This window comes from Galeopterus variegatus, unplaced genomic scaffold, assembly GCF_000696425.1.
Source record: "Galeopterus variegatus unplaced genomic scaffold, G_variegatus-3.0.2 Scaffold5216, whole genome shotgun sequence".
NCBI lineage: Eukaryota > Metazoa > Chordata > Mammalia > Dermoptera > Cynocephalidae > Galeopterus > Galeopterus variegatus.
In genome coordinates, this window is record NW_007731327.1 from 78,004 (window position 1) to 91,043 (window position 13,040).

At 47.0% G+C, this 13,040-nt stretch overlaps 1 protein-coding gene across 1 annotated transcript in view; it reads right to left on the bottom strand.

Moving 5' to 3' along the window:
• Window positions 1-13,040, bottom strand: part of FAM135B (family with sequence similarity 135, member B) — a gene marked incomplete at its 5' end in the record, with an annotated part of 120,917 nt that overhangs the window by 44,262 nt on the left and 63,615 nt on the right. Inside the window, 3 exons of the mRNA XM_008589109.1 lie at window positions 797-952; window positions 9,985-10,034; window positions 11,985-12,138. Of these exons, the coding sequence (XP_008587331.1) occupies window positions 797-952; window positions 9,985-10,034; window positions 11,985-12,138 (360 nt within the window). The remainder of the gene's footprint in view (window positions 1-796; window positions 953-9,984; window positions 10,035-11,984; window positions 12,139-13,040) is intronic.

Consider the following 13,040-nt stretch of genomic DNA (forward strand, 5'->3'; position numbering starts at 1 on the left):
ACCTGAGGAATAAAACAATACAAACAAGTTTGACTCTCTGGGTGGGTATCACCTCCATTTTAAAAAATTGAGTCTCAGGGAGATAAGCAGCATGTACAGATAGGAGGAAAGCCATGCCCACAACCTGCAGGTTCTGAAACAACAGTGTTTCTATTCGTCTATAGCTGCCCTCTGTCATGCATAGCTCTTGGCCCAAACCTGGCTTATGAACACAGTTTAATGCATGTTTATGAATCTGTTCTTTCATTGCTTTATATTATTTTTTATAGCTAGGTCTTATTTTTTCTTCTAGAATATTAGATCTTTCCTAACAGGGACTGTCAATAAATGCAGATTGAATAGAATTCCCAATGCCAGTCATGGGAGTGTATTCCCTAAACACTTTGTGGATGCTGATACTCAGATATTTGGTCTTCTTGTTCTAAATGAGAAGACCAACATCTTTTATTATGCGTTAGTACCCACCACATGCACCCAAACTAGTGGCAAATAAATACACTAAGAGCAATGTCTCACATTTGAAAACACTTTTTCCAAACACTTTTCAAAGTACGTGTCATATTCCTTGTGATAGGCTCTGCTATCATCTGAGATAGCCAAGGTGGATATTTTATGAATGACGGAGTGAAGGTCTGAAATCCTAAGTCTGTAGGGTCACGCCACACGTGCATGGTGCAGGCAGGACTGACACTCAGATCCATCGAGGCCAAACTCAATTCTTGATCAAACTCTTGTAAAGCTTCCTCAAGAGATCAAATGCTTGTGACTAGAGAATTTATACCAGGTGACAACTTACCCTCAAGGTGTGATGTTCCTGGGTGAGATAAGTGGCTACTTGGGAATGCAGAGTCACCGTGTCCAGGAATTGGGTCCACAGAGCCTTCAGGTGGGAGGCAAGCCAGGCCAGGTCCTTACTTATCTGCTCAGCTATCTTCTCTGGATTGTTCAGCATCTGGAGAGGCAAAAAGGGGTAATCAAAAAGAAAAAAAAAAAAAGGAAAATTAGAGTTAGCAGGTAGAATGCCCAAGATCACATAAATCTGGGATTCCACTGAAGGATCGTGTAACCGCTAAGCCACACCACCATGCCACGTTCACGCAACAGGCATTGTTCTATGAAGGACTGCTATGGATTGAACGTCCCCCAGTACTCACTGAAGCTTGATCTCCATTGCAGCAGTGGTCAGAGGGTGGGTCATCCTATTTTCGTATTTGAAAGGTTGAGACTTTGAGAGGTGGTTTGATTGTGAGGACTGTGCCCTCGTGAATGGATTACTCCATTGATGGTTTAATGGGAGGTCACGGTCATGGTTCTGACGGCTTTATAAAGAGAGCAGGTGAGAAGCTTAGCTCTCTCTCGCTCAGCCCATTTTCACCATGTGGTACCCTGCATTGCTATAGAAGGCCCTCACCGGATGTGTTCCCTGGACTTTGGACGGAGACTTTGAGAGGTGGTTTGATTGTGAGGACTGTGCCCTCGTGAATGGATTACTCCATTGATGGTTAAATGGGAGGTCATGGTCATGGTTCTGACGGCTTTATAAAGAGAGCAGGTGAGAAGCTTAGCTCTCTCTCGCTCAGCCCATTTTCGCCATGTGGTACCCTGCATTGCTATAGAAGGCCCTCACCGGATGTGTTCCCTGGACTTTGGACTTTCAAGCCTCCAAAACTGTAAGAAATGACTTTTATGTCTTCATAAATTACCCAGTTTCCGGCATTCTGTTATAAGCATCAGAAAATGGACTAATGCAAAGATAAAATCTTTATTTCCTCGTTGGAGTGAGCAGGACTGAAGCCACGTTGGTATCTAAAACCACATGGGCCATCGGCAAATTTTAAAAAGACAGTTTTTTTTCTTGGCATTCATTTCTCTGAGTTCCTTCTTTTCCCATGGTTATTTGATATTTTGAAACTTGATTATGGTGCAAGATGACATTATTTACATAAATGTAAAGTTATTTTCCAGTCAGCCTGGAGCTGCAGACTTGCTACAAGGTAGGTACTATCTGGACCCTGGGAAACCAAACAAGACATCAGTAAAGCTGTGCTGATCCCACCCTCCAAGCAGGACCCTGAGACAACAGCAAGGACGGGAGCAGAAAGCAGAGGGAGCCTTGGCGAGACCTTGTACCCGGCTCCTTGCACGGAGGCCCTGCAGCTAACATCCCCCTCCCCCCTGCTTTTCATTTCCCACGTTCCATTCCCTCAGCCCCTTCTTTAAAACCCCCGTCGGTAAATGTGAGTCTTTTAGATGGCTTTAGTCTGGCCATTCTTCCTTAGGTTTACTGGAGAGATGGGTTAGCCCATGATCTCTCCTCAGGTCACTGGTATTCCTGAATAAAAGCTGACTTTCACGTTCACCAACATTTGACTTGTGAGTCATTTGTTTTTGTTTGCGACAGGCAGCAGGACTTGTAACAACCTCATGGCACCTAAGTAGCTAGGTGACTGGCACATGGCTGCTGTTCCATGGCTTTGGCCACCGCTGTCCTCCCTAAGTCATGTCATATTTCTTTTAAGGAGCCTTCCAGGTGCCTTAACTGACACTTGTAGGGGCCATACTAGAAAGGGTCTGGGGGCCTTTGGGGAAAGACACTTTGGGCAGAAACACTCTAGAGAGCTGTGGATTAAAACTAGGAGAGCCATCTTCTCGGGGAGTAACTTGAATTCTGGAGAGGGGAGAAGAGAGGCCAGGACCCTGAGGAGAGGTGGGGAGCTAGTTGCCAAGGGCTGATACTGAGCTCTCAGCTTCATCATTTACTCCACAAGCATTTAATGAGCATCTTCCACACCCCAGGCACATGCTTAGAATAAGTGATGCAGAGAGGAATAAAAGAGGGTAACTGTCTGCAGGGAGCCCCCTAAGTGGTGCAGATAGCAGGTGGGTGAATGGTGGAGTGGGCTGTGGAGTTCTCTACCATGCGTGCCGGGCACCAACGGCCACAGACTCTCCAAACCCCATCTCTTTCTCTTCTTTGTCTTATGCCTCAGTTTTTTCATCGGGAAAGAAAATGACTACTTTTAGATGTAATACCATATAGGGATATCTAAGACCAATGCCTGGCCTGAAACACTGGAAGTTCCTTTGGCTGTTCTCAAACTGAAGGCTGATGCTAGATGGAGGCAGATCAGGTAGAGTGAGAATCAGAAGGAGGAAGGAGGAGTTTGGCACACAGCAAGGCTCTCTAAATGTTGGGTATTGTTGCTCTATGATTGAGGATCAGCTTCCAGATACAGGGCATCATTCCACCTCAGCATCTCTGAGCTGCTTCTAAGAGGTGAAATCAGTTTTTGAGGATGACGCAAGCTACAAAACTCCAAAAGGAGACAATGGCCCTCCCTTTCTTCTGATGGTGGCACTGCTTCCAGCACTGGCTCTGTGAGAAACAGGGCCAAACAGGGAAAATCCCCTCTTGACTCACCCCATGCACCAAGGTCAAACATACAGAGTGGGGGGGTGGATCTGAGGAACAGGGATAGTCACTGGGAACCTTCAGGCTGGACAGTGAGGCTCTTAGATGGGCTCCAACTGGCCTGTGTATAGATTCTCCAGGCAGCAACCCTCACTAATGAGAGCCAATCCCCTGCATCAACACTCGGCTCCATTTTTCCCCTCAAAACTTTTCCTTCCTCACCTCTGGCTTTCTCCCCTCCTGGTCCAATGCATGTCTATTCCCAGCCACACTAAACTGCATGGACCTGGCTGCTTCCAGCCACCATTTAAGGAGTCAGTTCTGTGTCTCCATGTTTCTGATGACTCTTGTGAAACTTCTACTATATTCTAGAGCAAGACTAACCTCCTCTCCTTGAAGTCTAGTTGACCCGCACAGACCTGTCTCATGGCTCCTCCAGCCACCTGCTGCTGCTTGTTTTACCTCCCGCATCCCTCCCCGCCTGGACCTCGAGTTTTAGCCTTTGCAGTACGCCCAGCACCTGGCACAAGGGCTGGTAGATGCTGGGAACTTAGTGACTCTTGTTGAACAATTAGGTGACCTGGCATCAATGGGAGGTGCCCCATGCCTCCGTAACTCAGACGTCCTTTCCTGGGCCTCCTAATGTGCCACCACAGCACTCCCCTCCACGACAGCAGTAGCAGCAAACACGCCATGAATTCTGAGCTCAACCACCAGACAGTATAAGAGAAAAAAAGAAAAGATTCATTAAACGTGTTTTGAGAATTATTTTTTTTCCCTCAGTTGATTACAGAAATGGCTTCAGATGAGGTTACAGCAGCTTCTAATTAAGCTGCAAAAGGACTTTTGTATTCTCACAGATCCCTAGGCCTGTGCAATTAGATGTTGGGCTTAGGAAAAGTTTCTTCAGCACACCCTGCAGAGGCCCTTCATGCTAACACGGAGGCAATGTGGGCCCAATGCTCATAGGGGGAACTCCCTGAAAAAAGGCTAAGCCACTTGCCACACCTCCCCCCCCCTCCTGTCTGGGCTCTAACCATGTGCCTTTGTTCACACTCTTGTTCTGTTTATTGAAGGCCTGTTCTGTGCTAGGGCTTGTGCTGAGCTCTGGGGAGCCAAATATAAATACGTACAGTCCTAGAAGAGGCATACAGCCCCTGCAAAGCAATGTGAAAGAGATACACAGTGAGTGCTGTGGAAGGATCATGGAAGGCTTCCTGGAGGAGGTGATGCCTGCATTGCTCATCCTGCAGATGCAATGTGGACTCTGTGCTCAGCCTCACTGCATGGCAAAGGGGAGGCAGCTAAGTGCCTGCTGGATGTCAACATACAGGGCAACCCCAAAGTACAGTTTTAGAGTTCAGACACTCGCTATTCAGACTGCAGTCCAAGAAGCACCAACTGCACCCTGATCTCCCAGGAAGTTGCTGGAAATGCAGCATCCCCTACCCCACCCAAGAACAAATGAATGAGAATCTGCATTTTAACAAGACCCTCGTAATTCATATGCACATCAAAATTTGAGAAGTTCTAAAATTGGAGAAAAAAATGGATGTTACTCAAATGCAGCCCCCTCTAGCTGATCTCTGTGATCCCTGGCTGCCCTGGGGCGGGGGGTGGGAGGGCTCTAAATATTCAAGCTCTTAGTTACCCCCAAGAGTCAGTGCTGGAAAGTCATAGAGCAGGGACTGGCTGGACAGGGAAGGAAGAGGTAACAGTGACCCCAGCAGACAGCCATGCTCTAAAGCTTTATGCCTCCCACTAGGAAGAAGGGCTAATTAAACCTACTTCACAGAGTCAAAATAAGGATTCACTGAGAATGCACGTAATATACTTATCAAAGGGACCAGTATATAGTAGGTTCTTCCTTCACATTAATTGCCTTTTTTGGTTCATTGTTCCAAAGCAGATGGAATGCTGGGCTGCGGAGGCCTCTCGTGTTCTCTGCCTCCTTGAATTCGAGGCCAGCTCCTCCACAGCGGGGCCTAGAGGAGTCACTTGGCCTCACTGTACCTGAGGGTTGTCTTGGAAAACACACTTCAAAAGAATGTTTCTGGGCTAAAATGAAACAATGTATTTTAAAACCTCCTAGCAAGAGGACTGGCCACAATAAACAAACGAATGAAAAGAAAACAAAAACCAAAACCCACAAAACGAGAGCTCCCTACAATTGGCATCTGCTCATTTATGCTTCATAACAGTGTTTATCTTTAGTATTTCTCATGAGGAGGTTCAGCTCTGGGAAAGACTATACGACGATCCCTCCAGTAGCTACTCACAACCTGTCTGTTGTACACAGCACGTGGTGGTTGCGTTTCATGACAACCTTCTCATCCTCTGTGGGCAGCACATCCCGCCTCCTGATCAGGCTACACAGCAGGGGTCCTCATCGCCTGCTCCTGCTCCCCTCTCCAGCCCAGCGCCACAGCAACATCACATACTCGCAGCTGCAGCCACAATGGCCCGGGGCACCCAGGGGCTTCGGTCAGGTTGACTCTTCCTCTGGGTTTTGCACTGCTGTTCCCTCTGCCTGGAAGTCCCTTCCCTCCCACTTCTTCACAGCAACCCCCCTTAGAGCCAGCCTCCCCTCCCCAATCAGAATCAGTCTCACCCCTCCCTGTTCCCACATCCCTCTCCCCACACACCCTGGTTCTATCCATGAGCAAATCTGTTTCTCACCAGGTTGTAGGTCCTGGTGGGTTTCTTTCATCTTTGCACTCCCAATAGCCAAGTGGTTGGCACACAGTAGATGCTCAGTAAATGTTTATAAGACTCACATGGAGTAAAGACACACTGGAATCACCACTCCATTGCTGTAGAGTTCTAGGCTTTCAAATGGTCTAAAATCACCCGAAACAGTCTCAGATCCTCCCAGCGGCCACCACTGGCAGGAGCTTGAGATGGGTACATTTCCTGCTGTTTGTGTTTGGTCACAGGTGACAATGTTCTGCCTCTAAACAGCCCTGCAGACTGAGACCTGGATCTTTTGGGGTTATCGGGAAAGGGTGTTGTTCCTTCCACTCCAACCATAGGGCCAGCCCTTTAGCAAACCAAGGAGTAGGCTGATACCCCCACCCCACACTCACCCTATCCACCCTGTCACCCAAACTCATCCCTGCAGCAGCTGGCTATTTGTTTGCTTCGTACAGACTAAAGCCTGCTTGGATCCCCTTACCAGCCAGCCACCAAAAATAAATAAGCAAATAAAATAAAGCCTGCACTGCATAGTCCTTCAAAACCGAAAGGTGGTATCTCTGCAGTGTGGGGCACTGCTCCAAAGCAGGAAGACAACCAGCTGGCTTCTCACAAAATGTTTGATAAACTCATTGGCAGCCTGCATCCTGACCCCAAATGTCTCACCTGAACCACTGCAGGAACCAGGTAAGACCCGCAGATGGCCTTGGGTTAGGGCCCAAGGCCCACCCCTTAGTGACTCACTGACTGAAGGAAGTCACACTGTTCTGTGCCCACTTGTCACAGCATGAGTCAGGAAACACGAGCACCTCCCTCCTGGTACCCCCAGGGCTGCTGGGGGGAAAATGCCTCACCAATTATGGGGAAGGAGCAAACATTCCGTACCCCTCCTCTGTCACCACCATCAATTCTGCTTCCCAGGAAGGCAATGTGCTGGGGGCCAGGGCTCCAGTGTCACAGGGACCCGCGGCCTAGCCCTGCTCTGCGAGGGCTGGGGCTCTTGTCAAATAGCTCACCCTAACCCTGACCCTAACCCTACTCCTTCATCCACTGAACATAACGTGATTACTTATTTATAGAATCACTGTGTTGATTAAATGAGGAAATGCACACAAAGCACATGAAATACCAGCCAGGCAACTAGCAAGTTTGCCATGCTTACTGGCAAAGAGAAAAACGTTGGAAAAAATAAGTGATTTGTATCCCCATTTTAGACAGGAAAATGGACATTCATAAAAGTGAAGCAATGGGTCAAAAGGCACACAGTTGGGAGGGATGAAATTCAGAGCCAGGTCTCTCAGGCTCTGATGTAAGTAAACTTCCCCATAAGCCGTGATTCCCAGCCCCCCTGCCCATCACCCACTGTTAAATGACGTATACGGGAAGCAGGTAGCAGCCCCGCCCTGGCCTTGGACCTTGGTGCAGCAGGAACCGAGGCGGTGGGCCTGGAGCTGCGCAGCTCGGGCTCTGGAGGCAGAAGTCCCGCTGGGTGTGAACATCGATGCCCTCCACCACTGACTGGTGACATAGCTGGTCAAGTGCTTCATAAAAGAGATGTCACTGACTGCACTGAGAACCTTGTGGGGCTCATAATCCCTAATGACTAAACGTAAGTTGGTGGTCGTGGAGCTGTCACCACGGATCCTGGGCTTTGGAAGAGAAGCTTCTGGAAAGCTGAGCATAGCAGGCTCCGAATCCCTTACAGAGAACCTGCAGCTCACACCCTCCCAACTCGACTCGTCCTGCAGGAAAGAGCATGGGTGTGTTCACTAATAGTTGCTAATCAGCTCTTCAGCTAGGTCTTCTGAACTGTGAAATGGAAAGCTGTGTTTTTTCCTTCTGTTTTTTCAATTGCTAAAACTAAATTTCTGATAATACACAGATTGGAGCAGTTTTCTCTTGGGATGCTGAGCTGCGCCTCCCACAGGCCCATGACACTGGCTGATGCTGGGGGACATGTTGTCCCCAAGGCAGCCCTGGCCAGTGGTGGAGGAAGAGGCTGTCTGTGCAGAGCAGACCCTGTGAGCTGGGCACTCAGGGTGGGGGGTCATCACTCATAAGCTCTCTCGTGACCCCTCACAACAACTCTGATTTGTAGATGAGGAATCCGAGGCCCTAAGACTGAGTCCATTGTCCACATCACACAGCTGATGTGAGGAAGGGCTCAGAGCCCAGACTGGAACCCAGGCCAGTGCAGCTGCAAAGCCTGTGGTCCTTCCCAGGAGTTCACTCAGGAAGGATGAGGAGTTGTGACCATTGCAGTCTGTGGCCTACTGTCTGCTTAGCTGTCCTCTTGGCACACTGTCCTTACAGCACCAAGCTTAGACAGCATAAGCTCCCACGTGGGCATCAAGGTCCTTTCCTGCTTCACAGGCCCTTTTCTACTTTATAAGCGGAATCCTGTGCTGCTCTTTCATTTATTATACATTGATGATACACAGTGCTTGCGGTGTGATGTTCTTCTGATTCCTACAAGCAAGTCCCTGCATTTTCCAGGCTCAGTTCGAATGGCCCCTCCCCCAGAGGCCCTCCAACTCTAGGTACCCAATACCCTGCACTCTGCCCTCTCATGGGATCTCCTGTGTGTCCATTGTGACGCTGAATTTTGCTAGCTTTATAATATGGTCTAAAGCAGGGGTCTCCACCCTGGCTGTACCCAATAGTCCTCTGGGGAGCTTTAAATGAGAATACCAGTGCCTGAGCTGCATTTCCAGATACTCTGTTTCAATCAGTTTGGTGCACAGGCCCAGGCAAAGGTGTGTCTTTAAAGTTCCAGGATGATTATAATGTGCAGCCAGGGTTGAGGAACACTGGCTTAAAAAACAGAGGTGTCAGTTTGTGATGAGTATTTTGAGTCCTGCTTCCAGCACTGATTAGCTATGTCTCTCATCCTAAGTTACCCGTCTTCCTTCCAATCTTAATTTGCCTCTTGTTAACATAAGGATAATAGTACTCACGCAGACCATCCAGCTCAATGGGATGTGAAAGTGTTCCAGAGATTGTATATAACAAGAGCATGCATTTGTCAAATATGTATTAAGCACATGTTCTTCATATATGCTTGTTGGGAAAATATAGGAAAATGGTCAGGGCCCCTCAGATGTTCAGAATCTTGCCGAGCATTTGATGTAAATATGCACACGCGCCCATGTGTTCCTTGGTTATTGTCTAATGTAATTGTGCATGTGCACTCAGGTGTCCTGGGTTATGGACTTAAGTATAAAGGACTAATGGCTCAGATACACAGTGCTTCTCAGGATGCCCCGGGAGGCCACTAGGGCGGCTGTTCCTAGCTCTGAATAAAGCCTATTAATTTTTTACCCACAGCTCCCAGGAACTTTTCCTATTATTTAGCTCATGGACCTGAGTGTGAAGGGTTTGTGACCCAGTCTGTACAATGGGCTCGAGGAATCATGGAGCCCCAGCCCTAGCTTTACATATGCTTGATGAATTTTTTTTTTGCAAATGCCCATGACTATTATGATCATTGACTCTAGCCTCCCCACCATGTCTGAGGCCATCTGAGCACAGGTGCAAGGTCCTATCACCCACAGTGAGAAGCACACAGACAGCAGTCAATAAGTGTTTGTTAAATGAATGGATAGTGAACAAATAAACAGATATAGTTCAAGCTCCAAGGAAAACAGATACTTGTTAACCTGTTTAGCTTTTCCAAAATACCTAGCACAGGGTGAGGCACACAATGCACGCTTCATGATTCAAGGTAAGGGAACGTAAGAGCACTTCTTCAGTGTGTGATTTAGAGTGAGGTTACAAGGCCTGTCTTTTCTCCTCTCATTTTTACAGTGAACAAGCAACTGTTTGCCTTTCGTAACTGCAGTCGTTCATCCACACCCGAGGGTATATTCTCCAATTACCTGCAGCTCTGAGCATAGCTGAGAGAGTGTTTCTTCAACAGCAAGGGTCTCTAGCAAGAAAAAAAAAATAAACATACAATTAAATGAACACACTGAAATGCAGCAATTGCTAATTAAATGAAAAAGCATAAGTTTCAAGTTGCCATTAAAGTCACAGAGATAAACACAACCGATGATGCCTCATGAACACATTTACGAGAAACAGATTTCCACATTTGTGCAGCACTTTGTGTCGACGAAAAAGACTCCACATTTATTTGTGATTTTTCAGGTGCATGAACTCACACACACATACACATTTGTGCACCAGATAGGAGACATGGATTTGTATCTCCATCTTACAGATGAAAAATTGGAATCCCAGAGAATTGGGTGGCAGAGCTCTGCCTGCTGCCCAGCCTCACTGACTCTGACATTAACATACATCATTTCCTTCCACGCCACCATCTGGTCAGCAGGAAGCAGGGTGCCTCTGGCCATTTGTCATTTAATGGTCACAGTTATGACTGTGTTTGAACTCTCCCCTAGTTCCATGATGCCGTGGTCAGTCATTTTCATACAGCTTTGGCAAGGGTTTTAATTAAAGCATTGCTGCCCAGGTCCATGGAAGCAATCCCTCAGCACCTTAGGATCCTGGCTCATGACCTAATTAGCATACACCTCTTCACCTGCTCAATAAAATGTGATGAGCGAGTGAATGAACAAACTCAGTTCCTTTGGGTTGAAAACAAAAAGTTTATGTCAGGAAGCCAACTGCTACTGAATAGTCTCTGTTTTCCCTATGAGCTGTGTAAACTGGATCTGGTTCTGTGCACGTCTTCATTACACACGTAAGATTGGAATCTGAAAAAAAATCAATGATTGCATGACTCAAAGAGTAGCACCTGAGCACAGGATTTGGCCAGGGTGTTAGAGCTGATGGAGATGGATATCAAGATAGCACCAGGATTCGCTTCAACTATAACAATGCAGCTACTCCTCTACTCTGCAGACCAGGGAGCAGGTATGAGGAATCTGAGGGGACCCTACTCTCACAGACCCTAAGTCCAGTGAGGAAGCAAAACATGCAAATAAGTCACTGTTCTATGATGTGTTTAATGCGATAATAGGCAATGTACAAGGCCACACACAGCCAAAACTACAATTATCTTAGCAGTTGAAGTCTAGAAGTATAGGCAGGGAAGTGAAGGTACCCAGCAGGATTCTGAATTCCAGGCTGAGAACTTGACCTCTGTTCTAGAAGCAAAGGGGCTTCATTACAGAACTTTGAGCAGAACCAGGACACATCACCAGTTCTAACTGTGACATGATGTACATGATGTAAAGGACCCTGCCTGGGTGGGGAGGGGAATGTCAGTCAGTACAGGATCGCTGGGTTCCTGCCATGGTTCTGCCACACATTGCTGAGCAACCTTCAGCAGTCGTATTACCTCTCTGTGCTCCAATTCCATCATTTGTCAAGCAAGAGGGATTCAGGCTCAATGATCTCCATGATGTGTAATCTTTGGAAAATCCATGTGCAAGAAGCAATTTGTTTCCAGATAATCAAACATGATGGATACTAAGAGGTTTCTATAACCATCCAGATTAAATATACATGTACAGTATGTAGTTCCTTATTAGGATTGTTTTACCCTTTTGTAAATTGCAACTCCATTATTATAGCCTAATGAGAAAAGGTTATAAACTAGTATTTCCCCCTGAAAAGCTACTTAACAATATGTACCAGGAGCTCCAGGTGTGTAGTAGGTATTCAGTAAATGTTTGTTGGAGAAATGTGTGAATGGATGTGCCTTGAGGCACTCATGTCTTTTCTTACTGCATTTACACTTCCAAGATTCTCTCCTGCTAGAATAGAAAAACCTACACAGAAAAACCTACCTGAACAACAGTGTCATTACTGTGACATTTACAAAAGCACACGGACTTTTCTCAGCCTCTAGCCCAAAAGAGGAATGTCCACTGCTGGGATGAGTTTTCCCCTGTTCCCATCCCCTTACCCAGCTCCATGTGCGGCAGCTCTGGGATGTCCCTCATGATGACCAGGAAGTAGAGGTGGAGTCCCCTGTAGGCCTGTAAGAGCAGGAGGCACAGGTCCCGGTGCCACTTGTAGGCATGCTGCATGCAGTTCTCTGAGGGGACATAGAAGCTTCCCTGCAAGGGTGAAAGAGAAACATAAGCTGAGGAATATCACACCTGGCCCTGGTAGCACAGGGCTCTGACCTTCTACCACCTGCACCAACATTCACAAGATATTTGGAGGTTCAGGGAAGCAGGTTCGGTCTTTAGAAAATCTGGGAAGTGGTTGAAGATTTCAAGAAAAGAGAGATCTGAGTTTGAATCTCTTCTTTATTCTTCCATGTGGAGAAAACATTGAAGTCCACCACAGCTTCGTCTTAACACATTCAAATTAAAATAGTAATACTAAATAGCAACAGCAATAATAACAACCAACAGATGATGATGATGATGATGAAAATGATAATGGCATTGGCCTCACAGTGTGTGATACCTAAATGGCACCCACTTATGAGCTTTTTCCCTCCTCCACTGTAGGGTCCACTGTAATAAGAAGAGGACACAAGGGCAGACAGAGGTGGGCTCCTTTTCATGGGGAGATAAGAAACTTAGAAGGACCCTGTCGCAGGTGGGTGTGCAGTAGGTGATGCTGAACAGGAGAAGAATGTGTTGTAAAATAGCAAGAGGTTGTGAGGTTAAGTAATCTGTGTTGGAAGAGCGCCTCGTGGGAGGCTGTCAACGCGAGCTGCCGTGTCGGGCGCTCTGTACAGTATATTTTGTTTGTAGATGTGGAATGGATTACACTAGCAGAATTACAAAGTGGTTTGTCCAACAAGAAAAGATGCCTAAGTCCACAATTGACTCATGGACACAGACATGATGAAAAGGTAGAAACAGGGCAGGTTTGACTTTCTTGCCAACTCAAGAGATGATTTTCTGTAGCGAATTTCAGTAAGGATTTGTTCAGAGAGCAAAGGAATCCCTCGGAGAAGGTCTTAGGTAGCGGGAACTGGGAGTCACTCAGTCGTGTGCTGGGA